At 38.1% G+C, this 27,746-nt stretch overlaps 1 protein-coding gene across 1 annotated transcript; it reads right to left on the bottom strand.

Annotated features, from left to right (window-relative positions):
- Nucleotides 1-479: 479 nt before the first annotated feature.
- LOC141596777 (uncharacterized) lies at nt 480-7,048 on the bottom strand. Its single transcript, XM_074417027.1, has 2 exons — nt 6,111-7,048; nt 480-916 (listed from the first exon to the last, which is right to left on the bottom strand). Exons 1-2 carry the CDS (start codon nt 6,777-6,779, stop codon nt 755-757), a joined length of 831 nt encoding a protein of 276 aa, XP_074273128.1. The 5' UTR covers nt 6,780-7,048; the 3' UTR covers nt 480-754.
- Nucleotides 7,049-27,746: the final 20,698 nt, after the last annotated feature.

Raw genomic sequence — 27,746 nt, 5'->3', positions numbered from 1 at the left:
TGGTATCCGTCTATACGTATAGACGGATAGTGTCCGTCTATAATGAGAATTTGTGCTCGTTTGTCAACCAAATATTTTTGGGCAACTTGAATGAATTTTCATTGATGTTTGGTACTAGTAATAGTAAGGTTGAGAATTGGACCTCCCCTCGTACACTTCAGTACACTTAATAGACATCGTGGCATTTCGAAAAGACCTCAATATGGGATGAAGATCCAAAATCAAACAAGACAGTAATACACACTAAGTAATGCATAAAGGATCAAGGGTTCGATTTACGTAATACCTTTTCTTTAATAAACATGATTGCTCCTAGAGACGCGTAACGATATTTGTTCAAAAATTGAACCGAACACTGCTACTTCAGAATTATAAAGAACATACTGAAGTAACTTGATTTTATTTCATCGTAATTCGGCAAGTGTTTACCTTGTTAGAGCTGGAAAAAGTTTGACAGAACTAGTTTTGACGCCACTAAGTAATCACGAAAACATCAAAGTTTTCATTGAATCATTCCTGTTCAAACCACAATTTGCTCAGATCATCAAGGTGTTTCACCTAGAGCACAATCTAAACCCCTACTTTCGAAACAGCTATTAGCAATGTGATGACTTATCTGAGCTCTGCAAAAATGGCACATCGCATTGATGGGGTTAACTAGACATGACTACAAGAGTACATATTTACATGCCACTCTATTCGCTCCAAGCAATGCAGATGGGCATCTGAACCACAAAGAATGCACAGAAGTAGATCAAATCGGAACCAAGCAACTCTGGCAACAATAACCAGCCACTGCAATGCCGAGGAGAGCTCCAGCGACGACCTGAGATGGAGTATGGCCGAGAAGTTCCTTGAGCTTTCTTTCACTTATGGGATGTCCTTGGAATAAATCCTCGATGATCTTATTCAGAACCTAATCAAGCAGACAGGAAATCAAAAGGTTGTTTTGTATGCTAAGTATACAGTAGACTATTGCTTGAGTGCTTGACAAACGGGTCACTCAAGTTAGATTTGCATTGGGGTCATGTTTTTGGGTCAAGGTCCTCTCAAGTCTGTGCCTATAGGTCATCAGGTCGTGGCTCTTTGGGTTTTTGTTTCAAGTTTGTCATCACGGGATCAGTCAATGGGGGGTTTTAACTATGGGTTTAGGTCAAGTGTACATCTGATGCAGATTTTAGACATGCTTGGCAACACGCATAAGCATATGATAGCTAGAAATCCTTCAGACATACATGATCGCAAATTTAAGTAGTTAAAGTGAATTCTAACACGTATATGCACCAAAAAGCAACTCACAAGCTAGTATCATCAGTATTATCACCCCCTCTGAAAAATAACACACTTTCTAACAAGTTCTAACAAATTTTAAGGATGACTATTGGAAATTGAATGTGTGAATGGCTGGCTAAGAGGAAACGTTACATGTAGAAGTCAATCAGGGAATTGTATTCATTCATTTGTAGACCTTTGCCAAAGTATCAGACTCAGAACTAAAGGTTCATGTTAGGAGAATATTACGGTAATATTACCGTAATCGGAATAATATCAGTATTAAAATAATTATATTATATTGCGATATTAGTTGATACGTTTTAGATCTTGGGAGTACTATAAATGTCGACCCAATGTAATCATTCGAGATACGAACGAACAATATCAATAATACGACAATTACTTCTATGCATTTTTCCCCTCCCCATTTCTAATATGGTATCAGAGCCTCACGCTCTTGAGGCCTAAAAAAAAAGAATTTTCGTTGCCCTGCCGGAGGGGCTAATGAATTACGGTTCCCTCCGGCGGGATTTTATCACGATAATCTATTTTTTATTTGAAAAAAAAATATGATCCGAAAATTCAACTTGACTATAAGCACGTTCTCTTTGATTCTTTTGCATCAATGAGTTCTAGAAGAGATTGATCATGTATGTGGTCAATTTCCAACAACAAAATTCTTGTTACGTGGATGATTTCGACGATATTGAACATCTATTCAATTTCGTTTGGTCGAATTTTGTTAGAGTTCGAAAAAAAATGGCGTTCTCTTTCGATTGACGATTTTTGTCAGGTTCGAAAAACCGCGGCGTTCCTGACAACGACATTTCAACGAGTTCGAAAAAATCAATGTTCTCGTTTCGTTCAAATTTTGACGGGTCCGAACAACAACGGTGTTACCGCCCGACGAATTTTGTTGACAGGTTCGAAAGATTGCGACGTTCCTGTCTAAGATTTGAAGATCGAAGACCGAAAAAGTTAGCATGTTTTTCTCATGTTATCGATATTGTGCAAACCCATGGAAATTTTACCAAATTACCATGGGTTTGAGGGGGGGTGTTAGGAGAATATTACGGTAATATTACCGTAATCGGAATAATATCAGTATTAAAATAATTATATTATATTGCGATATTAGTTGATACGTTTTAGATCTTGGGAGTACTATAAATGTCGACCCAATGTAATCATTCGAGATACGAACGAACAATATCAATAATACGACAATTACTTCTATGCATTTTTCCCCTCCCCATTTCTAATAGTTCAGTTGGAAATTGAATGTGTGTGGATGGCGGGGGAAACTTTTGCTACATGAACAGGGGCGAATCTACAGGGGGTGATGGGGGTGAACCCTCACCCCCATTAATCTTAGAAAAAAAATTAAAATAGTTAAAAAAAAATATTACCAATTGTATTTTAGTGATGAAGATGAGCAGATGATAGAGGAGATACAAGGATTTTATTTTAGTGATCTTTTTTAGGTTTGGGTGGGGAATTTTTCCGGGTTGGAGTTACTGGGGATGAAGACGAAGGATGATGATGAACTTTGTTTTCTGTTTTAGTATAGGGTGGGTCATGATTTTTTTATGAATTATTTTTTTGTAATATTCTTTATTGTTTAGTGGTGGGACCGTGGAGGTTCATGGGTAGACAAATGGATAGTGTTTTTTTTTTTAACAATAGGTCTTGGTATAGACGGGTGGGGCGAACAGACGGATAAAGACCTCTAATAAAATGGGTAGGGGGGACAAGGTGGGGCACCCCCATGTGCTTCCCACTTTATGGCAAATGAGTATTTTGTGAGGGAAATGGTATCCGTCATACGTATAGACGGATAGTGTCTGTCTATAATGAGAATTTGTGTTTTTTTAACTAGCTTGTTTTTTACATTCTTATTAACTAGTATTGGTATCCGGGTATGTCTGGATTACCTTTTTTTAGTATTAAAATTTATTTTCAATTAAATAAAACTATTTAAAGTTGCATAATCATAAATTTATTATTAATATATTTTTCTACGACATATCTTAAAATTACGATCAAATAAATTATGAGACAAATTCACTACTTTTGCTATTAATATTTTACCTAAATTGATTAGCTAATTTTTTATCATAAAAATCCTTGAGTAAATCATTTGTAGATCGAATTTGTGCTGATTGTGAGCATTTTAATTTTATGAATATATCTAAATAAAAGATTATATCCATTTATAGTTCAAGATACACCTATAGAATATAGAATAGACTATAATAATAATTAATAAACCCCAAGTCTATATTCTTAAACTTTACGCGGGAAAATTTGGAGATTTACCTATTCTTTTAGTAGATAGGGAATTACTATATGGACCGAGATTTTTATCATACTATTAATAACCTTGTTTTACCCATATTAGACATAATATAACATTAGAAATATATATAAATAAAAATATAGCCAAAAAACCTTGTAAAACAAAAATCGACTGCGACGAGCGATTTTAGTCCGCGACAAGCAGTTCGGGAGCGATTACGTGACACCGCAATCGCGACCGATACCGAGATTTAAAACCCTGACACCCGTCACCCCCATTTCATAAATCCTAGATTCGCCACTGTACATGAATATGATAGGTACATGTAAGCAAGAAGTTTACGGAAGTTAGAGCCTTAGAAGTAATTAATCATATATACATGTATAATTTATAAAGCTAATCTATGTATGTATCTAAGGTACGTTCATTGTAGTATAATCATTGTATAAAGGGGAAAGGGATTTTAAGATGTGTTCTAGGTGTGTGAGAGATACCACTACAAAACAAAAACAAAAACAAAAACAATTTTTGGGACAGCCGGACGGAACTTTACTACGGACTACAAAACTCGTTGGCGACAGAAATTACCTTTAGTGACGGAAGTAAAGCATGAGAATGTGATATGAGTGTGTAAGCTTGTGAGCTGGACCGAAATATGCGGGGATTGGGTAGAGTGAGTCTTCATTTTCGCGATCGACTATATCTGTCGCAAATCCTTACATTTTCGACGGACCATATCCGTCACAAATTTGGGGTTTTTTGTGCCTAAAACAAGTGAGGTATCTCCATCTAACATCCTTTGAGTGAGATGTGTACTCGGGGTGGTTAGCATTTTGCTTTGTGACTAATATTTTATATATGATATCTAACATAGTGGAAGTAGCTTTCAACCCAACTAAAATCGTCTTCTTGTAATTCTTAATTTTTTGAGCATAAATAATGTCCCCAACAAAATGGCATACAAATGATAGGTTCGTGAACACCAGAACTACAAAAGACAAGTATGTCATCTTCCTAGGCAAGATTGCAGAGAAGAACATTAAATAAACTCCTCTACACCCATCACATAGTTCAACACGTCTAGCTTAACCGAATGTCTTGAGTTCCATGCCTTAGGAGTTAGGATGCAACAAGGTTAAAACTGAGGGAGTTTTGCTAGCCTCATGGTCCTACCCGCCTTGAAGGCCAAAAACTGAAACCCAAAAAAAACATTATCGTCGCTTCTTTAGCCAGCCTCAAAACTAAAACTCTACGTTGACATCTTATATGACAGGAACTAGATTGCTTGTGTTAATCAAAAGTCAAAACTCAGCATCAAGAATCAAGCCACGATACCTCACATGCTAAGCAGCATCCAACTTACAACAGTCAAGCTTAAAACTTCTATTAATGATAACACCCCAGCTAAGTAGACACAGACACACTCTTATAGTCTGTTTCATTGATTTTCAGTAAGTGCCATGATTGAATATGCCCAAACTGATTCGCACGATTTACTGGTGATCACGTAAATCCAGTAGCCCAGACACATACCTCAAGCAAAATAACACAGTATACATTTATCATCCTCCAGTACTTCACTAATCAACCATTTCACTATAAGCCTTCAGCAAACGGTTGGCAAGCCCAATGGGAAAACATCTAACAACCAGTAACAAAGTACTTACTAAACGTAGCCAGCAACAAGGTCAACAAACCTAGAGTCCCATCAAACCTCTGGCGGAAAAATATGAACCATTATAAGGAATCGATGTAACCTCAAAATATGTTCAAATGAAAACTGTAGTGTCAACTTTGAATAAATACAATGTTCGACTAATAAGAATCGCCATATTTCTTTTATTTTCTCTTGTAGTATCAATTCATGTACATACAGATACAGCCCCACACCTCAAACCTTACATTTTTCGCCCCCAAGACCTTATTTTCTGGTTGTGTCACTACATGAACTACAAATCCTACTACTCCTAACTAACATTTGGTCTTGCTTAAGATCGTCTTAACTTAAGACCTCTACAACCTCCTTTTATTTCCACCTCTATTTTAATCGAATGTGAGAACCGTCTTGAGTTAAGACGTTCTTAAATAAGAATGGCTCCCTAACTAATCTAGTAAAATTATCCATATCAACTAAATCAATTAATGTACATACTGCTACAGCCCCACACCTTACCCCAACACATTATTTTCTGGCTGCGCCATTACATGAACTACAAATCCTACTTCTCTTAACTAACATTTGGTCTTGCTTAAGACCTCTCACAATCTCCTTGTATTTCCAAATCTTTTTTTAATTGGATATGAGAACCGTCTTAAAATTATTCATATCAACTAATTCAAAGTTCAAACAAACAATAATCAGCAACCATGCACATAAGACATAACTAACATAATTTCTACAGTAATTAAACTATCCCTTCTGTCTCAATCATTTGTTTACCTTTCAATAAAATATTCTCACAGAGAATAAAAAAGTAAACAAATGATTAGGACCGAGACATTCCGAATATAAACTGCAGAACATTAAGAAAAATACCTGAGCCTGCATACCAGCATGTCTCCTAACTCCAATAGCATCATACATAACAACAAGACTAAACCCCAAACAAACCGGAAACAAAGAATCAGAAACACCATGACAAAGTGCAACTGAAGTTGTCAAAGCAGTACACAAAGCGGAATGTGAAGATGGCATACCACCTGAAGCAAACATTATTCTAAAATCCCATTTTCTTTCCACAAAAAAATTCAACACCACCTTCATAGATTGTGCCAATAATAATGCTAATAACCCACTAATAAATGTTGGATTAGCTGCTAATGATGCAATTATAGGACTAAATTTGGTTTTAGCAGTTGATTTTACTGTCAAAAGTGCCATATTAATCCCACCATTGTGTAAAAAACTGGTCTTTTTACTGTCAACTATGTTGTTTACAGATGGGGGTTGTGTATGAGATGACCCCCATGTGTAATTTGTACTGAAATTTCTGATTTTTTGCAAAACTGGGGCTAAAACAGACAGTAAATTAATGGGTAATGAATGATTATGAGGGAGTTTAGCAGATGATACATAAAGACGTAATCTTTTCTGGGATTTTTTCCTGAAAAATGTGAATGAAATGAATGAAACTGATTTATGAAAAGGGTTTTGGTGGTGATAATAAGTGTGTGAAGTTGAAGAAGGTTTGATTAACATGTTCATGACAAAATTTGCAGTCTTTTGTTTTGATTTGTTTTGATTTGATTAAGTTTCAGTTGGATTAATCAGGAAAACCCTGGAAAAGAGTAGAGAAGTGGAGTTGGAGGTTTAATTGTTGCCTGTTGGCATGAATGATTCTCAGGCAGTAAAAATTGAGTTGGAAGTCCAATAAAAAGGGGTGGACTGATTGTCCGATTGCCATATTGTAAAGAGATGCTTCTTTAATCAAAAGAACATACGGATAAAATTTTGGTCTATCTAAAGAAAGGAACTTTATTAGGAAGATGATTCTATCACATATAAATGGTACCAAACCCACTCTCTTTCTAGAACTTTTCTCTCCCCTCTCTCTAAAAAATAAACACAAAACCCTAATTAATCTTCTGAGTCACCGCCTCCCCCCCTCGTTCTCCCTCTGCCCGTCGCCGGAGTTAGGCTCTCTCCATGGTCTAACTCCGGCGAGGTCATGCCTCTCCTAGTGTTTCGCCCGTCATGCTGCGATCTTTCTCCTTCTCTTTGAAGGTTTTTGGATTTCTCTCCCGGTGGTCCGCTGGCTGCGACTGCATTCCTTTCCGATGCTCTGATGCCGGCTGTTCTTCCGTTCCCCTGTCCTGTCGTCGAAGTCTGGCATGCAACCCTCTCGTCTCTTCCCCTTGTTTGATCCGATTGTTCTTGTTTGGGTCGATCTTGCTGATGGACCGTTGTGGTTTTCGGTTGGCTGGGGTTGGGTCTTTATCCGACGGGCCCGCCTTTCCGTCCCCTTGTCCTGTCACCGTCGTTCGTGTTTCCTTCCCGGAGGTGATCCCCCATTCCCCCCCCCCCATCTCTGGGATGGCTTGCCTGGTTTTGTTCGTTTGTCTGTGTCGATGAGCATAACTCATCCGTCTGCTCTTTTGATTTTTTCTTTGTGGTCGTGATTTGGGTCAGATTAGGTGATCCCTCATTCCCCCCACCTGTCGATCCCAAGTCTTTTTCCACCTTTTCTGTAAGTTTAGGTCTGTTTTTGGTCTTGTTGCTTGTGTGGCGGTGGTCCTTAGAGGGGTCGTTTGGTGAAACGGGCCTTGTTGTTGTGTCCTCGTTGTTGTGTCTTGTCTGTTTTTTTTGTTGTCCTCTCGGCGGGGTTGATGCATGCTTGCCGATGGTCCTGGGGGGTTCGTTTGTTATCGGTTGTTTTGGTGTCTATTCCGCGCCCGGCTGTGCCTTTTGTGGTTTGTTGGTGTGTCCGTCTTTCTCTGGTGTCGGAGTGAGCTTGTGGCTGACTGGATGTCCTTTTGGTGGGTTTCAGGCGTGTTGGGTAGGGTGGAGTCGGGATTTTGGGAGTGTCGTTGGTTTGGTCGGGTGTGGTGGTTTTGTTTCTTTTCGATGATGCATTTTTCTTGTTGCTGGTTGTTGTCTTTATTTATTTTAATAATAACCACCCTTTAGTTATGGGTGTCCTGTCCCCATAATCTTTGAGGTGAATCGTAGGGCCGTGTTATTAGACCCCATGGAGATCGTTGGTTGTGACTTGTGAGGCGTGGATTGGTTTCATCAAAAGAAGTCGTTTTATGCCCTTTCTTCTTTGCACGGTGGTTTTAATGAAGGGTTGGTCCTTTGGTCAAAGGGGTCGATTTCTAAGGTGTAGGAGATTTATCTCCATCGATGGCAGACTTCGTCGTCTTGATCATCTCTTTTTATTTCTTCGCTCTTTTCGCAAGAGCGGAAGTACACCTTGTCATCCTCATTCTGCAGCTAGTTGGCATCGGCGTATTCTTAAAGTCAAGTGTGCTGCTGAAGTCGGCTTGGGTGTTCGTGGTCAATCCTCCTCTCTTATCCATCCTATCATCAAGGAGCTCGCTTATCTTATTGTTGTAATTTCAGCTTTTAAGTATTTATTTTGTATGTGTTAGGTATGACTTTGTAGTGTCAGGCTTAGGTCTAGGTTGTCTGGTGCTACTTAGTCGAGTAGCTTACGTTGTTACCTGTAAGACTTTGTAAGTTATTCTTCAGCCGTTGTCAAAAAAAAAAAAAAAAATTACCAATGTACCATTCATTTATAGATGACAATGGATCCCGGACTAGGTTGCACGGACACGCCTAATTTTGAGCGTTCCCGTGTCGGACACGGACACGCGTAGGACACGCCTCAAAACTTGTCCGACACGCGTTGGATCGTGTCTTTGGTTTAAATGTAATCACGACACGTCTTGGACACATCTAAGATACGAAAGACACGGTCCGTGTCAGGTTGTACACGGCTAATTGGAATTCTCAAAACAAAAATTAAACTCCCTCATTCACGACATTGCATTCTTTCAAGTTTCAAACTCCTCTTCGACCATACAGACGGCCGACGACCGGTAGATCTCCGACAAGTCTACCACCCAGACGACCTCTATCCTCGATCTCGCCGCCGTCCACTCCCTTAAGGTAGTTGAGAGGTTTGGTTTTCCACTCTTCCCCAAATTGAATCTAGAGTTTTTTGCTCTTGCCTCATTCAATTCGACCAACCCAACTGCTAATTACTTTAATTTATACTCCCTCCATTCAACTCCACTTTGCAACTATGCTTTTTGTGCGGGTATTAAGAAACGGATTAAAAAAACTATTAAAAGTACATAGGGAAAGGGAATGGTGGGGTTAAAGATATTAAAAAAATATAAAGGTGAGTTTTATGGTGGATTTGTGTGGGGTATGAATGGCATTTTTTGTAAATATAGATTTTCAATAAGGATAGAAATGTCTTTTACATGTCCAAATAAGGAAACCTGTAAAGTGGAGTTGAATGGACGGAAATAGAATACTTGTAAAGTGGAGTTGAATGGAGGGAGTAATACTTACCTTGTTGCCATAGAAAATGATTACATAGAAAATAAGATGAATGTAGTTGAAGGTGATGAAGATGGTTTTTTCAGTGGTGGTGAAGGAGGAAGAAGAAGTGGTTGTAGTTGAAGGTGATGAAGCTGATGGTGAAGAAGGTGGAGATGAATTGGGGGAAATCGGGATTTTTATTGGCGATTGAAGGATGCAGCAGATGAGATCAACGGAAATCAGTGAAGAATGAAAATGATAGAAGATGTCGTTTGTTATATTTGTTTTTGGCTGTTTATTTGGAGTTGTAGTTGGGCCGGTTTGAGACGACTCTTTTGAGCCTTTTAAGTCATGTACGAGGTCATAGGGAATCCTGTGCAACTCGATGTATGGTTACGATCTTATTAATATACTTACTTTTTATCGAAAAAAAAAAATAGAAAAAAAGGAGAGTTAATGATGGTTGTCTACTTGTCTTTAATTAATAGTAGATAGGCGTCAAAGATTCAAAGCTCAACCGTTTAAATTTTGTAATTTCTTTTTTTTTAATGATTAACTTTGGATCGTATTATAACTCGTATTTTAAAGATTAGTATTGGTTGTTTTACGACTTTGTGACCTTTAAATGACCAAAGTTTAGATGTTGGTTGTAATGGGCTTTAAATTCCCTTTATTTTAATATGTATATTGGTTTTTTTTTTTTGCGTGTCCCGTGTCCTAAAAAAATCGGATTATCGTGTCCGGTGTCCGTGTCGTGTCCATGTCCGTTTTCGTGCAACCTAGATCCCAGATCCTCTCCAGATCCTAGGATTCAGATCCAAAGGATCGGATTTGAATCGCAATATTTTGGATCTAAGGGATATGAATAAGATCCATATGCATAGAAATAGATTTGAATTTGGATTTGATGGTCAAAATTAAGATCCTACCCTTAAATTCATTTTTATTTTATTTTAAAATAAAAATAAAAAATAAGTTAAAAAAATGGTAAAAATATATATTTTTTTCTTAAAGTTTTTTCATAAACTAAGTTATGTTTTATTTCTCATTAACATTTTCTAATGCAAAAATACTTTGTTATCGCTCCTGTTATTTTATGAAATTTTATTTCGATATCTTTACAACTTTATTTTTAATATTTGCATTCTAATAAAAAAAACTCCCTCCGCACATAAGTTTTCACCTCATTTCTCTAATATACGTGAGAGTATTTTATTGAAATTGGGTGAAAATGGGTGTGTGGAGGGATTAGTATGTTAAGTTGGTAGTAAAACCTAAAAAATAATATTTTAATGTTTAAAAAATGATTTTTTTGTACTATGAAAAGGATACGGGATAGATCCAGATACAGTCATGATCCACGGGATCTGGATATGATCTAAGAATTTCAGATCCTGTGGATATGGAACAAATCTGGAACCACTACAAAAAAAAGGATATGGATCTGGAACCTATAGGATCCTATCCATTGTCATCTATACATGCGTTGTTTAAAATTTGGGATTTTCTACATAATACTCCTATGTTTTTGTGATTTTTACCGGGTATCCTTGTACTTTTCAAAACATACGTGATACCTCTAACATTTGTTAATAACATCTCCGTAACCCTAAATTTTTATTCCTTAAATCTTTTCTGTTAATTATTGACTTGACTGCTTATTTAACTTTTTTTTTATATGTAATTATGATTAACCTTTACTAGTATTACCTTATAACTATATTACCCCCCCCCCTCCAATAAATTTGGTTTTTTCAATGGTATCCTCGAACTTTGGCAGATTACACATGGTACCCCTCCTTTTAACTTTCTACATTTGGTACCCATAAGCTTGATTTTTTCTTTCCCAATATGCCCTTACTAACTGTAATACCTTATATTTAAGGCTTGGTCAATGGTTAGTCAACGGTAAGAATGTGAAATGTATTTTATAAATTATATTTAGGGTTTTTTGATAACCGATATCACAAGTAACTCATATTTTACCAACTGCTACCAATTTTTTTTTTTTTTTTTAAAAAAAAAAAAATGCTACCAACATTATTGGTTCAGTTTAAAACTAACTACCAAATGAGGCTAGGAAGCTAATAGAGATGATCTCAGCCATCCTTTTCAAATTCTCAACTAAGTTATATTTTTTCTTCCTCTAATGCCCTTACCCTCTCCCTTATATGTTTCTAATTCATTTCTTTATTCCATTCATCTTCAATTTCACCAATTTCAATTCTCATTCCTACTCACTCTCTCTTTATTCTATTAATCTGATTCCACTTCATATTCTAGGCTTTTTCACTATTACTTTCAGGTAATTTTTCTATCTCATCTTTTTTCTTCCTCCATTTGATATACCAATAGTATTTATCAAATTAGGGTTCTTAATGTAGTTAATTCGTTTTCTGAATTTGTAGCAATGTCGAATGAGGGCAATGGTGACAGAAATTTCAGGGCAATTAAATGTCGTTGTGGGGTGCTAGTTGCTCTACTCAGATCATGGTTGCAATACAACCCAAGGCGTAGGTTCCTTAAGTGCAAGTTTGCAAACTAAGAATCCAATCGTCGGTGTGGATATTTTACTTGGTATGATGAATTACAAAGGGAGTGACAGAAAAATGTAATAAATCAGTTGATGTTGGAGAAGGATGTTCTGAAGGGTGAATTGATGATGAGTAAGGGTGAGGTTGCTCATTTGCAAGAGCAAAACAAGAAGCTTAGGGAAGCGAATATCCTACTAAGGCACATTAAGGCATATGAGTATGTGAATGTGGACTATGAAGATATCAGGAGGAAAAGTTGCAGACTATTGTTCAGTTTGGTTGTTGTTGTTTGCCTTTTAGTTCTTGTACTGAGCATTGTGTCTCAAATGTAAGCTTATAACATGCATGGGTAATGTAGGTTAGTTGATAGGTTTTGTAGCTCAAATGATTTTCAAGTTTAACATTTAAGCCATTTTCTCATGTATGATCAGAAACCTATCAATGAAAATGTTCTCCATTTCTAATCTTAATCATGTACCTTATTTTCCTCTTATGCATGTTCTTATACACTGCTGAAAAAGTCCAGCTTTGGTTATTTCTACCTCTACCATAGCCCATGCCACAGGATACATATTATTGTTAGCATCCATACTCACAATAACTAAAATCATTCCTGGGTATAAGCCCTTAAAATAACAACCATCAATCCCAATCAGAGGCCTACAACCAACCAAGAATCCAACTTTGCAAGCCTTAAAGCACACATACATTCTCTAAAAGATGGGGGTGGATTTTCCACATTAGCCACAACAACAATAACCGTGGAACCTGGATTATAGGTCCTCAACGCATTAACATATTCCCATAACCTAGCATATTCTTCAGCACCATCACCATTTATCATCAATCTGGCCCTAGCCCTAGTTAACCAAGCTTGGTGATAACTGATTTTGACCTCCAAAGTCTTGTAACATTTTTCACAAACTTATCTAATTCCCAACCAGGGTTTTCCCTCCACTCCTCAAGGTACTTCTCAGTCACATACTTAAAAGAAACCTTAATATTGACACCTTTAAATGAGCATTTGTGAGTCAAATTCATTGACCTAATCACAATGAACTCCCTATTATTTGTTCCAGTGGCATAAAACCTTAATGGACAAAAAACATTTTACAAACACACCTAATCTTATTTCTGACCTTGTCCCATGGACATTTGCACTTATATTTGCAATAAGCTGTCACCTTTTCTCCACCATTATGTAGAAAATAGTACTCACACCTGTTCTCATTACCATGTGCTCTCAGAGATTGTCTGAGTATATCAGCAGAAGTGAACTTCAATCCAACCTCTAAATGCACGTTTTTCTTAAAATCAATGTCAGGGTTGAAGACTCTACAACCATCTTCCTCATCATCTGAACGCTCAAGACTTTTCAAGTCAGCAGACAACTCCAAATCTTCTTTTAATACCTCCATAAAGTCAGCATCGTTCTTATTGTTTCCTTCCTCCTCTTCTCTGCTTTCAAATAGATCTTCAGCCACCAAATCCTTCTCATCAACAACAAAATCTGAATCGCTCATCAATTTCTTCACCTGAGGCATCAACCTCTTCTTCTTCTACCAACACCTTCTTTCTAGTAGCCTTTTTATTTGAACCCTTGCCTTGTTTCTTGCCAATAACTTGCTTCTTACCCTTATTTTTTAATGACCACCGCTTCTTACCTTACCACCTACTTCTTACCCTTCTTATTCACTTACTTCTTACCCTTCTCACCACCACCAGATCTACCCACCTCAGAAATGCCACCATAAGTTGTATCAACCCCAAGCTGCTCAACACCAGCTCCACCAACCTCAGGATGATCAACACGAGAACCACCAAGCTCAGGCTGCTCAACAGTAAATCCACCAACCTCAGGCTTCTCAACACAAGATCCACCAAGCTCAGGTCTCCTAAATGGGATTTTTGAAGGCTTTGGGTGAATAATTTGTAATGCTGGTATGTCAAGGGAGGGTGATCACTTCAGTTTCATTAAAAGCAATAGGCCTTTGCTGCCTTAGACTCTTTCTTATTGGGATAAGATTGGGCTTTAGGGTAGAGGATGACTTTTTTTAAGGCCTAGGTTTTGATGTAGTGGCAGTAGGATTAGTTATAATACCTCATCTATTCTGATCTTTGAGTACTCTATCGAGTTAGAGGTACTCTGTCGAGTAAGTTGTATTCAAATTCTGGAGTACATTCTGCTCAGGGTGTACTCGATCGAGTAGTGGCAACTTGATCGTGTAACATCCCCATACACCAAGATGCTTTACCAAGACCACCTAATGCATGGAAGTGCTACCATCTCGGTTACCCGAGGCATAGTAATCAAAAGTGACCGCTAAGAAACATAATTTAATCATAAAGTTTAAAGTGATTACATCAAAACCAACTGTAAAGTAAAGTACAACTGTTCTAAAACCAAACTGCAACTAAAGTAACAAAAGTATTATGATAACACAGCGAAAGACTACTATCAGACTCGTGGCGACTTTATCCCCAGCTAATCCCGCGTGCATCCATAGTATACCTACTAGACAACTGCTCACCACCCCCGAATGGATCACACAGTTTTTAAAACATTTAAATGGGGTCAGTTAATGATTACACAATACAAGATAAGCAAGATAACAATATATACGATCACCAAACTCTGTCACATCCATACACCTGACTACACACTAAACTGTATAGCCCTGCCAGAATATCCATCCCAACAGATATTCCACACTGCCAGTGGGAGACCGCAACCGTTCCCACTAAATATCCGCTCATCAACTCCGAGCGAGAACCCAAGTTCCTTAATGTGCACATCCCCCTTGTGACGGGAATCACAAGGGGCAAATCAAGGGCGTGAAGCCACTCCCGCAAGTGACTCTACTCAGCCGAGGACGCGCCTCGCGAACCACTGACAAACACATCCAGCCAACTATATAACAACAATTACCAATTACAATACCAATATGATAAAGATCAACAACATCACAACCATCACCAATCCACTATCAAGTACAATGTAATCAGTAACCGAGTAGGGAAACCCTACCTGGAAAAGCAATCAGCAAGATCGTCACAATCAGCTATTCAAAACCGCTCTTCTACGAAATCACCTCCTATAATCACACAATCATATAATTACTATCTAACAATCACAATACTTCAAAAACCTCAAAATACCCAATTTAGGGTTTCAACCAAAATCAATGGAACAACATAAAAACTATACTAGGATCTTCCCCATAATGCGACGGTCTCAACGGTGTAAAGAATTCAAGATTCCAACGACACAAGCCTTGGGATTTGATAGTAATGAGAGAGAGAAGCAACGTAACTTTGTTTTAATCTTTATGAAAGTTAAAGTAAGGTCAAAGTGAAAAGAAACTGACGGATTAAGTTTATATATATTTCTCACGTTTCTATCAAAACCCGTCAAAAACAACCGTAAAACCAACTTACTCGATCGAGTAAGTCACTTACTCGATCGAATGCCCCCTACTCGATTGAGTAACGCACTTACTCAATCGAGTACCCATCAGCAGTACACTGTTTCGCACGCAACACTCACTTACTCGACAGAGTAAGCCCTGCTCGATAGAGTACCCAACAACACATAAAACTTTAGTATTACAGTCTTCCCTCCTTAAAAACGAACTTCGTCCCCGAAATTCAAACCCAACCTACAAAACATGAACTCCTAACACTAACTCCCAAACTATGCCTACCTCCACAGCCTAGCTCATGATATCGTATCAACCACATCATAGCCTCTCGACATTAACTCCATACACTACCGAATACCATCCAAAAACGCCGCTAGCTCCGTTTCACTAACATATTATCCACTATAAAGTCCAATATCAAGACAATCCACCAAGCAAGATCAACCACGAAACGGAATGTTACATTCTACCACCCTTAAAAGAACTTCGCCCTCAAAGTTTACTCACACTCATAAACATCATCACCCAACTGCCAACACTATCGAAGTATTCTTACACTCATAAATGACACACCACTACAAGCACTGCCATTACCTTTAATAGTATCAACCATAACATAAATCCATCCATTATTCTATACCAAGGCTTAAACTTCCAAATATACCGCAATATGTACAATTATCAAACTCTCTTCGTCGCATCCTACTCTTCTTAAGATAAAAGTTACGTCCACATAAATCACTAATACTAGATCCTTTGCTACACCTCCCATAATTCTCATTACCACCACATGTCAATGATAACCCATTATAACCTCAATACCTACAACCATTCCTATATCCAGGACTCTCTTTTTCTAACAGTCCTCATACCTCAATTCATTCTGCACTCCATCAACCTATACCATAAAATCCTCAGCATAACCACTATCCCAACTCTTCAACATTACCGCAAAACGACACACTTATATATATATATATATATATATATATATATATATATATATATATATATATATATATATATATATATATATATATATATATATATATATATATATATATATATATATATATATATATATATATATATATATATAGAAATAGGATCAAATGAGTTAGGGCACTTTTCGTGAGTTACCCTTCTGAATCTGGACCATTCATCTAACATAAGATATGTGGCTGAGATTTAATCTTACATCTCATATATAAAGCAATTTTTGACAATTGAATTTCTTTTTTTCCCCCATTTTCTCGTCAGTTTACTCACTCACACACACACATACATACACACACACACACACACACACACACACACACACACACACACACACACACACACACACACACACACACACACACACTCTCTCTCTCTCTCTCTCTCTCTCTCTCTCTCTCTCATACATTTGCCTCTCAAAATTCAACCGCGTTCTCCATTTTTCTTTCGTTTTTCTTCATCTTCGCTGCTTGTCAGTTATTGTGCTCAATTTTGTTCGTCCTTCTACTTCATTATCGTCGTTTTGTCTCATAAATCGTTGTTCTCAATTCGTTCGTGCTTCTCAACAGGTAATCAATGAACTGAACTAAATTTTTCCGCTGATTTTGCATTTGTCCTCTTCTTGTTTTCTACTTGATTTTCTTGTTTTTTTTTGTGTTTATTCTTCATTTTGTTTAGTATATAGTTTAATTTGTTGTGTTTTTGTTGTTAAATCAATTTTTTTCATTGTTTTCGCATAATTTTGGGGTTTCGTAATTCACTTTTTTTTATTTTTGTATCTTTTGTTGAGGTTTTTCTTCCTGTACATTCTAATGAACATAATGTGTGTGTGTTTGGAATTATTTTTGTTATTGTAATATATTGGTATTGTTATTGTATTGTATTTGTGGTAGTTATTGTAATTTAGAAAACCAGTTATTGTAATGAGTATTATTTTAGTTATTGATCTTTGGTTAGTGTTTTAAAGTCAGCTTTTAGTCAAGTCCAGTTATTTTAATATGAAAAGTTTGTTATTGTAATATATTGATGTTGTTATTGTAATATAGTGATATTTATTATTGTAATGTATTGGGATAGTTATTGTAATATAGTAATTTAGTTATTCTATATGTAGTATTATTTAGTTATCATTTAGTCAAGTCCAGTTATTGTATTACCATATCCTGATTATTGTATTATTAAAACTCAGTTATTGTATTAGTTGTTGTCATATTTTTTGTGTTTATTCTGATAATTTTGTATTCTGTTGCTCAGTGAGAAAAACAAATGGGTCCTAAACGTAATAGGAAGCCTGAAGATGGTAGTAAAGCTGATTTGAAACGCTCAAAAGTAAATTTTCCAAAAAAGAAGCTCAGTAAGGTTCCTGGAACTCCAAGATTGAACATGTGAGTATATGTGTCCTGCCCCCTGTTATGAGTTTCTGTTTATTTGTTATGTCACTCTTTTTATATTTTGCTTGATTTTCCATTTTCAGTGCTGCAAACGTTAAAGTGGGTTGTCGTCCTAATGGTTTGGTTAATCTGGTAAAACAACTTGGTCCAAATCAGAGAAAGGCTATCATTGAGATCAGATTTGGTGGTTTGCTTGATTTTAAAGTGAACAGTTTTCCATTGGGTGTTATACCATTTTTTATAAAACACTTTAATGCTACTGCTCATTTTTTTCAAGCAAGAGATGTCAAATTTTTTCTGTCAAAAGATGATGTGTATGATATTTTTGGATTGCCAAATGGTGGCAAAAGCTGATTTATCTGTCAATGAAGGTCCGGATACTATTGCGAAAGAACAAACTGGCGACGTTGCTGCTGAACTTCGTCCAAATCCTCGATCAAGTGAATCTGATACTCGATCGAGTAGCTTTTGTGCTGAAAGTCCTCGATCGAGTAATCTAAATTCTCGATCGAGGAGTGCCCAAATTGAAGATCTCGATCGAGAGACTTGTGTTACTCGATCGAGTAATTCCCATAAAGAAAGCTCTCGATCGAGTGGAAATTATGCTCGATTGAGTACTTGCAACATCGAGGATGTTGTTTTGAAGTCTAAACACGCTGCTATGTCACCTTCCCTTACTGCGGAGATGCCTTGTTTAGACAAAGGTAAAGAGAAAGTCGCAGACCCACTTATTGTTACCAGAATTCCTTATCCGGGGCGTCTGAAAGATGCTATGGTCGAGCGACAGTACGGTAAATTCATCGATGTGGTCAAGAATCTTCAGGTGACCGTTCCTTTTACCGAGCTAATTACCCAGGTACCATCTTATGCCAAATTTATGAAAGATATTTTGACGCGTAAGAGAGAGCTGAGTGAGTTTGAGACTGTTGCATTTATGGAAGAGTCTAGTAAATTAATTCTCAATAAAGCTCCACCTAAAATGAAAGACCCGGGTAGTTTCTCTATTACCTGTACCATAGGAAATGAAGTGATAGATAAGGCTCTTTATGACTTAGGAGCCAGTGTCAGTGTCATGACTTACTTTGTCTGCAAGAAACTTAATATGGGCCAGCTTAAAATAACTAATATCACCCTCCAAATGGCTGATAGATCGGTTAGACGACCCTTAGGTATCCTAGAAGACGTGCCTGTCAAAGTAGGCAAGTTCTTTATACCGGTAGATTTCATTATCTTAGACATAGCTGAGGATACCCGAACCTCAATTATACTAGGAAGAACATTCTTATGTACAGTTGGGGCCATTATTGATGTCAAACAAGGGCGTTTGACTCTTGTAGTGAGGGATGACGCCATCACTTTCAGTTTGCCTAGTACACTTGCTAGATCAATGATAGAGGATACTTGTTATTCATTTGATATCGTTGATGAGTTATTTTATGAGTTCTGGTTGGATTCCTTGATTAAGGATCCACTGGAAGCTTTGATGTTGCTAGATTAGTGTACAGATAACCAGGAAAACAATGACGCTGTGTTGGATTAGCTTGAAGCCGCAATAGATGAGTGTGAACTCGCTGATGCTAAAGCAGAGAGGGTAGAACAACTGGTAAATACTCTTTGCGCTATGGAGGTAAAGGTACCCGAGCGTAAGCCTCTTCCTTCTCATCTCAAATATGCAATTTCAGATGATATAGAGCAATACCCAGTCATTGTTAGTGCTAAATTGGATGATAAACAGCTGACCGCTTTGTTAGCTGTTCTTAAGAAAAATAGAAAAGCGATGGGTTATTCATTGGATGATATTAAGGGCATCAGCTCTGATATCTATATGCATAGGATTGAGCTAGAAGAAGATCACAAACCTTGGAGACAGGGTCAGCGCAGACTGAACCAGAAGATGCAGGATGTTGTGATGGCTGAGGTAATGAAGCTACTCGATGCAGGTATTATCTACTCTATTGGTCATTTTAAATGGGTGAGTCCAGTTCAGGTAGTCCCTAAGAAAGGAGGGACTACTGTGGTTAAGAATGACAAAAATGAATTGATACCTACTAGAGTTGTGACTGGTTGGCGGATGTGCATAGATTACAGACAGCCGAAGAAGGATCACTTCCCCCTTTCTTTTATCGATCAGATGGTAGAAAGGTTAGCCTCTCATAAGTTTTTCTGTTACTAAGATGGATACTCAAGGTTCTTTCAGATCCCTATTCATCCAGATGATCAGGAAAAGACTACTTTTACTTGTCCTCAGGGCGTTTTTGCTTATCGTAGAATGCCTTTTGGTTTATACAATGCCCCTGCCACCTTTCAAAGGTGCATGATGGGGATTTTTTCTGAGTATATAGAGTCTATTATGGAGGTATTTATGGACGATTTCAATGTCTATGGGAGTGATTTTGATAAGTGCTTGTCTAATCTTGATAAAGTGTTGCAGCGCTGCATTAAGTTTAATCTTGTGCTCAACTGGGAGAAGTGCCACTTTATGGTCAACGAGGGAGTTGTTTTAGGGCACTTAGTTTCTGATAGATGCATTGAGGTTGATAAGGCAAAGGTGCAAGTGATTCAGCAAATGCATCCTTCTGTTAATGTTAAAGGAGTGAGGAGTTTCCTTGGTCATGCTGGCTTTTATCGCCGGTTCATCAAGGACTTTTCAAAAATTGCTAAACCACTTACACACTTGTTACTTAAGGATTCCCCCTTCGTATTTACTGATGAGTGTCTTTATGCTTTTAACAGGTTGAAGCAGGCCTTGATTTCAGCACCAATTATCCAGCCTCATAACTGGGAGTTGCCATTTGAGATTATGTGTGATGCTAGTGATTATGCACTAGGAGCGGTGTTAGGCCAGCGGAAAGGCAAAGCTTTCAGTGCGATTTATTATGCGAGCCAAACTCTAGGGGAGGCTCAAGTGAAGTATACCACTACTGAAAAGGAGCTATAGCTGTGGTTTATGCGCTGGAGAAATTTCGTTCTTATTTGATAGGGTCAGAAGTTACTGTTTTTACTGAGCATGAAGCGTTGAGATACCTTCTTGCTAAGAAGGAAGCTAAACCACGATTGTTGAGATGGATACTCCTTCTTCAGGAGTTTGATCTGACAATTAAAGATAAGACGGGCGCAGAGAATGTAGTAGTTGATCACCTGTCGCGGTTACCGCAGCAGGAGGGAGAGGATCCTTTACTTATCGATGATTATTTCCCTAATGACACTTTATTTGTAGTTTTTGATAATACTAACTATGATCCATGGTATGCATATTTGGTTAAATACGTTGTCACTGGCGAGCTGCCACTCGACCTGTCTTATCAGCAGGGGAAGCAATTTCTACCTGACGCAAAGCGATATTTCTGGGATGATCCTTATTAATTTAAAGAGTGTGCCGACAGTCTCTATAGGCGGTGTATTCCATAGTGGGAGACCAAAGCAATCCTAGAAGGTTGTCATTCATCCTCTTATTATGGTCACCACGGTCCGTCGTGCACCGTGGCTAAGGTATTTCAATCTAGTTTTTTCCGGCCTACTTTGTTTGCAGATGCTAAAGTGTTCGTTGCAGCTTGTGATGCTTGCCAGTGCTCGGGAAAAATCTCTAAGAGACATGGGATGCCTCAAAACGGCATTCTAGAGGTCGAGGTTTTTGATGTCTGGGGAATTGATTTCCAAGGACCATTCCCGTCTAGTAAAGGTAACAGGTTTATTTTTGGTAGCTGTGGACTATGTGTCTAAATGGGTGGAAGCTATTGCTTTACCCCACTGTGATGCCAAGACCGTGATTAAGATGTTTAAAAAGATTATTTTTCCCCGATTTGATATCCCTAGGGTCGTCATTAGTGATGGGGGAATGCACTTTAAAGAAAAGAAACTTACACATATACTGTCTAAGGTCGGTGTCCAACATCATCGCTGTTTGGGGTATCATCTCCAAACTAGTGGGCAGGTTGAGGTCTCTAATAGGGAGATAAAGGAGATTTTAGCTAAGGTTGTCTCTAAATCACGGAAAGATTGGAGTCTTAAATTAGATGACACATTATGGGCATATCGGACTGCCTTTAAAACACCGATTGGTGCATCACCATATCGGTTGGTTTATGGGAAGTCTTGTCATTTACCTGTTGAACTAGAGTGTAAAGCTTGGTGGGCTATTCGTGAATTAAATTATAATCCTAAGTTGTGTGGTGAGAATCGTTTGTTGCAGCTAGATGAGCTGGAAGAGTTTTAGCTAATTGTCTATGATAGTTCGCGCATTTACAAAGAGAAAACGAAGAGATGGCACGACAAACGGATTATACCTCGAGAGTTCCAAGTCGGGCAGAAGGTGTTGTTGTTCAATGCCCGACTGCGCTTGTTCCCTGCTAAGCTGAAGTCCAGGTGGAGTGGCCCTTATACGGTGACTGCTGTCACCAAATTTGGGTCCGTTGAATTGGAGAATTCCGAGGAAGAGAGATTTAAAGTGAATGGCCAATATGTGAAGCATTACCATGAAGCAAATGACTTGGTTGGCAAAGTTGAAGTTCTCTACTTCGACAATCCAGATGAGCCAGATAACTGAAGTCAAAAAGTCGTGCGGGACCTCTTAAACATGCACTATCCGGGAGCCAACCCGACTTGTTATTTGTTGTACTTTTGATAAAACTTTTATCTGCTTTAGTGTGTTTTAGAAACGATAGATTGAACGTTTGGGGCTTGTTTTGTTGGTTCCGTAGTTTGTGTGTTGCATTTTTGCAGGAACCTAAAGAGAATGGTTCGATCGTGTACTTTATCCACTCGATCGAACGCTTTTGCTGCTCATCTTATTCGATCGAACATCTCTTCTTCTCGATCGAGTACCTGCAAAAGTATGCATCTCGATCGAGAGCATCACTCCTTCGATCGAGTACTCTTGCAAACCCCATCCACCCGATCGAATGCCAATTAGCTCGATCGAGTTCTGTTGCTTTGCCTCGTGTTCTGTGAGGTTATTACGGGGCTGTTTACGACCTCCCATGTTGCTGGCTGGTTTGGGGAGGTCGTTAATTCACGTCACCTTGTAAGTTTTCCGAGCTTACCCTCTTCTTTGCTCTTCAGTTTGCATTCCCTTTCCTTATTTTTGGTACAATGACATTGTACGGTTTGGTTTGGGGAGGGTATGCATCCATATCTGTGCATATTTTTCTTATTGTATTTTAGTTTGCACGTTTATTTTCGCGTGCATTGTTTATTCTAATTACAAAAATCCCATAAAAAATCAAAAATTCAACATTTCACATTTACTTTTGCATTTAGGTTGAGTCAGAACGTTAGAGCTTTTACGCTACTTTGAGTCTTTTACCCTTCCCTTGCACATTTTTAACACTTTTTTTGGCATGGTAATGTGCATAATCTACAAGTTTTTGGGTTTAAACTTATCTGAACGAATAGACTTGACTATCTTATTGGCAAGCTACATATACATTCTAAGGTTTAGAGCTTGATAAACTAGTGACATTCATGACCAGTTTCATATAGGATGTGAGTAGTACTCTCTGTAAGGCATGTAGCATCAATTTGCACGTCCATGATGCTCTTTTCTCGGTACCTGTATGTATTCGGGTTTGCGGTGGTAACACACGTGACGAGGTAACTTACAACCCTTTTTTCGTTACTACCCATTAACTTCACATTAGCCAAATTTGCCTTTTGACCCCCTAACTACATCCAAATTTAGCCTGCCCTGTCAAGCTAGTTGTATGGTTATTATGGGTATGCTGTATTCCATGTCATATTTGGTTCGCTTCGAAAGATTTGAAGTTAGTAGTGAATGAAGAAGAAGAAAAGTGAAATGAAAAAAAAAAAACAAAGAGATGGAAAAAGAATATGAAAGAAAAATGATGAAAAGAAAAAAACATATGGAAAAAGATCGTTGAATAATACTCCCATGCTTATCATTACTTTATATGGGGAGTCCTTTGTTGATGTGAGTGATGTTCTGCCACAATGGCACGGTTTTACATTTTGTATTGAGTAATGAAGCGGAATGAGTTGATTATTTGGTTATGGTTGTACTAGCTTGACTTTACCTCCACTTATCCAAATTTATTTTGCCCCTTCTTACACAATCTCTCATTATATGTAAGTCTTCGACGTGTGTCTTGGTCCTGACTGGTTGGAATGCATATGTACGGTTGGTAGAAATCGGTTTCATGTCAGCTGCATGCATGTTCTTATAGGTCGAGTTAGGTGAGTGTCTTTACTTATTTCTATCTCATACATATATACTTACCTTGTGCTTAATTTGTCTGATGAGCGACCTGTGAGAGTTCGATATATATGAGTCTTGCAAGGTCGACGGCTCAGTAGTTTAAAACATTGATTTAACTCGTTTGCACTTGACCCTTTGCTACTTTGTTATTTGTTGCATTAAAATTGGTTAGGGTGGACAATTTATAGCCGGTAAGTCGGTCACGTTCCACTAGTTGTCTTCAGTTGTATTTATAGTTTGCTTGGGGACAAGCAAATGTTTGGTTTAGGGAGGTTTGATGCATGTATTTTATATAAGGTTTTTACCCTATATTTACACGCATTTCTATGTTATTTATGCGACATTTAGCTACAAATGTCCACCAAATAGTCTACTTTGGTTTATCTTGTATTAATTGCAGGAATGAGCCGGAAGAAGCATAATCGAGCCTAAACTTGCCCCATTTTCAAACATTTTTGAGAAAGAAGAATCAGAGCCCGCATATTGTTGCCTAAGGATACGTGAGTGGTTACGAAAGATGCTTTAAGTGCACCTACGCTGATATGGTGCTGTTGCTCTCGATCGAACAGATTGGTTGTCCAAACCATTCGATCGAGCTCCTTTGGATAAAGAAAGATCTTGATTGAGTGCTTAGCTCACTCGATCGAGATGGGTGTTTGTTGAAGTCCTCGATCGAGTACTTGTGTAACTCGATCGAGAGGTTTGTTGAGTTTTGTCCTCGATCGAGTAGTTTATTTCTACTCGATCGATAGGTTTTGTCTGATACGCTATCTTTAGTTAATTTTCGGATATTCTTTTAATAGGGGAAGGACGGGTCATTACTCTCTTCTCCTCCTCCTCTTTTCTCTCTGATTCCTTCTCTTAGAACTCTATCCAAAAGACCTAATTCTCCTATTGATACTCTCTTGTATTCGGTATTTATAATCTTTGTTTTAATTAATTATTATTACACTTATTGTTACTCTTGTTCTTTTTATCCCCTTTCTCTTTTGTCTTTTCCCTTGTTTTGCCTATCAATTCATCACCATGTTTAATTCATTTGTTTTATATGTTATCTTTGATTCCTTAATAATTATGCGTAGCTAATCTTCTATGCTAGGACATAGGGGAGCCATTGTAGTTAGGGAATCATGAATAGGTGATTAGGGTTTGGTGCAAATAAGTTTTTGTGTTGTCAATCATTGCGTTTAATAGCGATTAGTTGCTTGAGTCGACGCATTTAGCTAATTGATTTGGTACACCTTGACCTAGATCGAGAGATTGGTAGAGGTAAGACCTGCAATGAACATTAGGGCATGCTAGTGAGGGTGAAAGCTAAGCTAGCAATGTTTTAGGGCAAATAGCGGACCGACAAGACCTTTTCATTACCCTACAGGCCGAGTTTATGCTAACCTATGACCTTAGATTGGACTCCTAGGAAACCATGGTGAACTGACTGTCCTAGTTATTTATCTCTTTTTGCTAAATCTCTTTGAAGCTTATTTGTCTTCCCTCTTTTGTTCTCTTTCCTTTACATCTCCGTAGTTTAGAATTAAAACAATCAAAACCCCAAGAAACAGTTACTCAGACGGACTTAGTTTAGCATACATTTTCCCATATTCCTGTGGATACAATACCCGACTTACGTCTACTATATTTTAGTTGAGCCAGTTGGTTTATTTTTGATAGGGTTGCGACATCCGTGTCAATGGTTATATAGGAGTTTCAGGACAACATGTTAGCCATGAGTTTCGAGGAAGTAGAAAAGTAAAAAGTTGGTAAAATATTTGCACGATAGGAAATTTTGTGGGGAGATAGTTGACGATGCAATTATGGATAGAATTAGAATGAATACTGAGGTAAATTTCGTTGACGGATTTTTTATTTGTTAATTGGGGATGTTAACCGAAATAGAGACGAACTGCTATATTTAGAGGTGAGTGTAAGAGGTGTGATATACGAACAGTGGTGGTGTTATGGTGTTGTCACTAGTGATTAACGGTGATGATAAATAGGAAAGATAACCATTCTAAAGAGGTTAATTGTAACACCCCCATACTCCAAGTGCCTTACCAGGACCACTCAGGTATAAGGATGCCACCATCTCGGTTCCCCGAGGCAATGATAATCATAAGACAATAACGAAACATACTTAAAAGTATATAATGTTTAAAGTGATTACATAACAAACCAACTGTAAGCAAAATACAACTGTTCTCAAACTATAAACCAACTGAATGGAACTGCCTTAACAAACACAGCGGAAGACTAAAGACTCTGATATGTGATGACTCCATCCCCAGCTAGATCCCACGCGTATCCAAGATATACCTGTCAAGCAACTGCTCATCACCCCCGAGTGGATCACCACAGTTTTTAAAACATTTAAATGGGGTCAGTACTAATCACACAATTCCAATGTATATATCAACAATAAGACATATAGACAGCTTAGCTATCACGCACACACACAACCACACCAATTCCAATCCTCTCAATCACTGATCGTCCACCTTTGGACCACCGCCGATGGGGGACCGCAGCTGCGTACCCACCAAATCCCCGCTCCACATAGTGAGCGATAACCCTGTCCATTAATGTGCACATCCCTTCTGTGGCGGGTTCCACAGAAGGCAAAACTAGGGCGTGAAGCCACTCCCGCAAGTGACCCCACTCAGCCGAGGCCATGCCTCGCGAACCATCAACAACGATCACAACCACAATCACAATACAATTATTATATCAAACAACCAAATACAATACATCAACCAATATCCCATTATGGGACTAATACTGAGTAGGAAATCCTACCTGGAACAGCAACACAATCAGACAGTCTCAACAGCTGTATAAAAAAAGCCTCTTCTACAAATCCTTCTCCTATCATACATACACATAAACACTACCAAATCACAATCTACACAAAACCCCCAAATCCCCATATTAGGGTTTAACGAAACTTGACGAAATACTATAAAATTGGTATGTAGATCTTACCCTCGACGCAAGGATCACAAAGGTATAAAGAACGATGGAATCCGACCTCTCAAGCTCCGGGATTTGTCAACAACACGGATGAATGCGAAGAACGTAACTTGAATCTCCCTTTTAATGTTATTAGGTTTGTAAAAGTGTATTATGAAAGTGACGGAAAGATTTATATATTAATTCGTGTTATTAACAAAACCCGTCGAATTATCACCCGCTAACCGAGCTACTCGATCGAGTAGCTAAGGTACTCGATCGAGTATCCTAGTTACTCGATCGAGTACCCAACAGGTCAGAAACTATTTTAAAACGCAACTCACCCTTACTCGACAGAGTAAGGCCTACTCGATAGAGTACCCAGAGACTTATAAATACGGAGTATTACAGTCTTCCCTCCTTAAAAAGAACTTCGTCCCCGAAGTTCAACCCATACATAAAACAAACATGCTAACTCGATCAAGACACAACAACGTAACTGAGAACTCAAAACAAAACTCCTACCGACCATGAACTCATAACACCAATTCCACTAACTATTCCTACCTCCACAACATGGCTCACGATATCGTATCAACTACATCATAAACTCTCCCGACACTAACACCATACATAACCAACTACATAAACATCAAACGGAATGTTACATTCTACCACCCTTA

This window comes from Silene latifolia, chromosome 8 (genome assembly GCF_048544455.1).
Source record: "Silene latifolia isolate original U9 population chromosome 8, ASM4854445v1, whole genome shotgun sequence".
Classification (NCBI taxonomy): domain Eukaryota; kingdom Viridiplantae; phylum Streptophyta; class Magnoliopsida; order Caryophyllales; family Caryophyllaceae; genus Silene; species Silene latifolia.
This window is presented reverse-complemented; position numbering and strand designations above follow the sequence as displayed.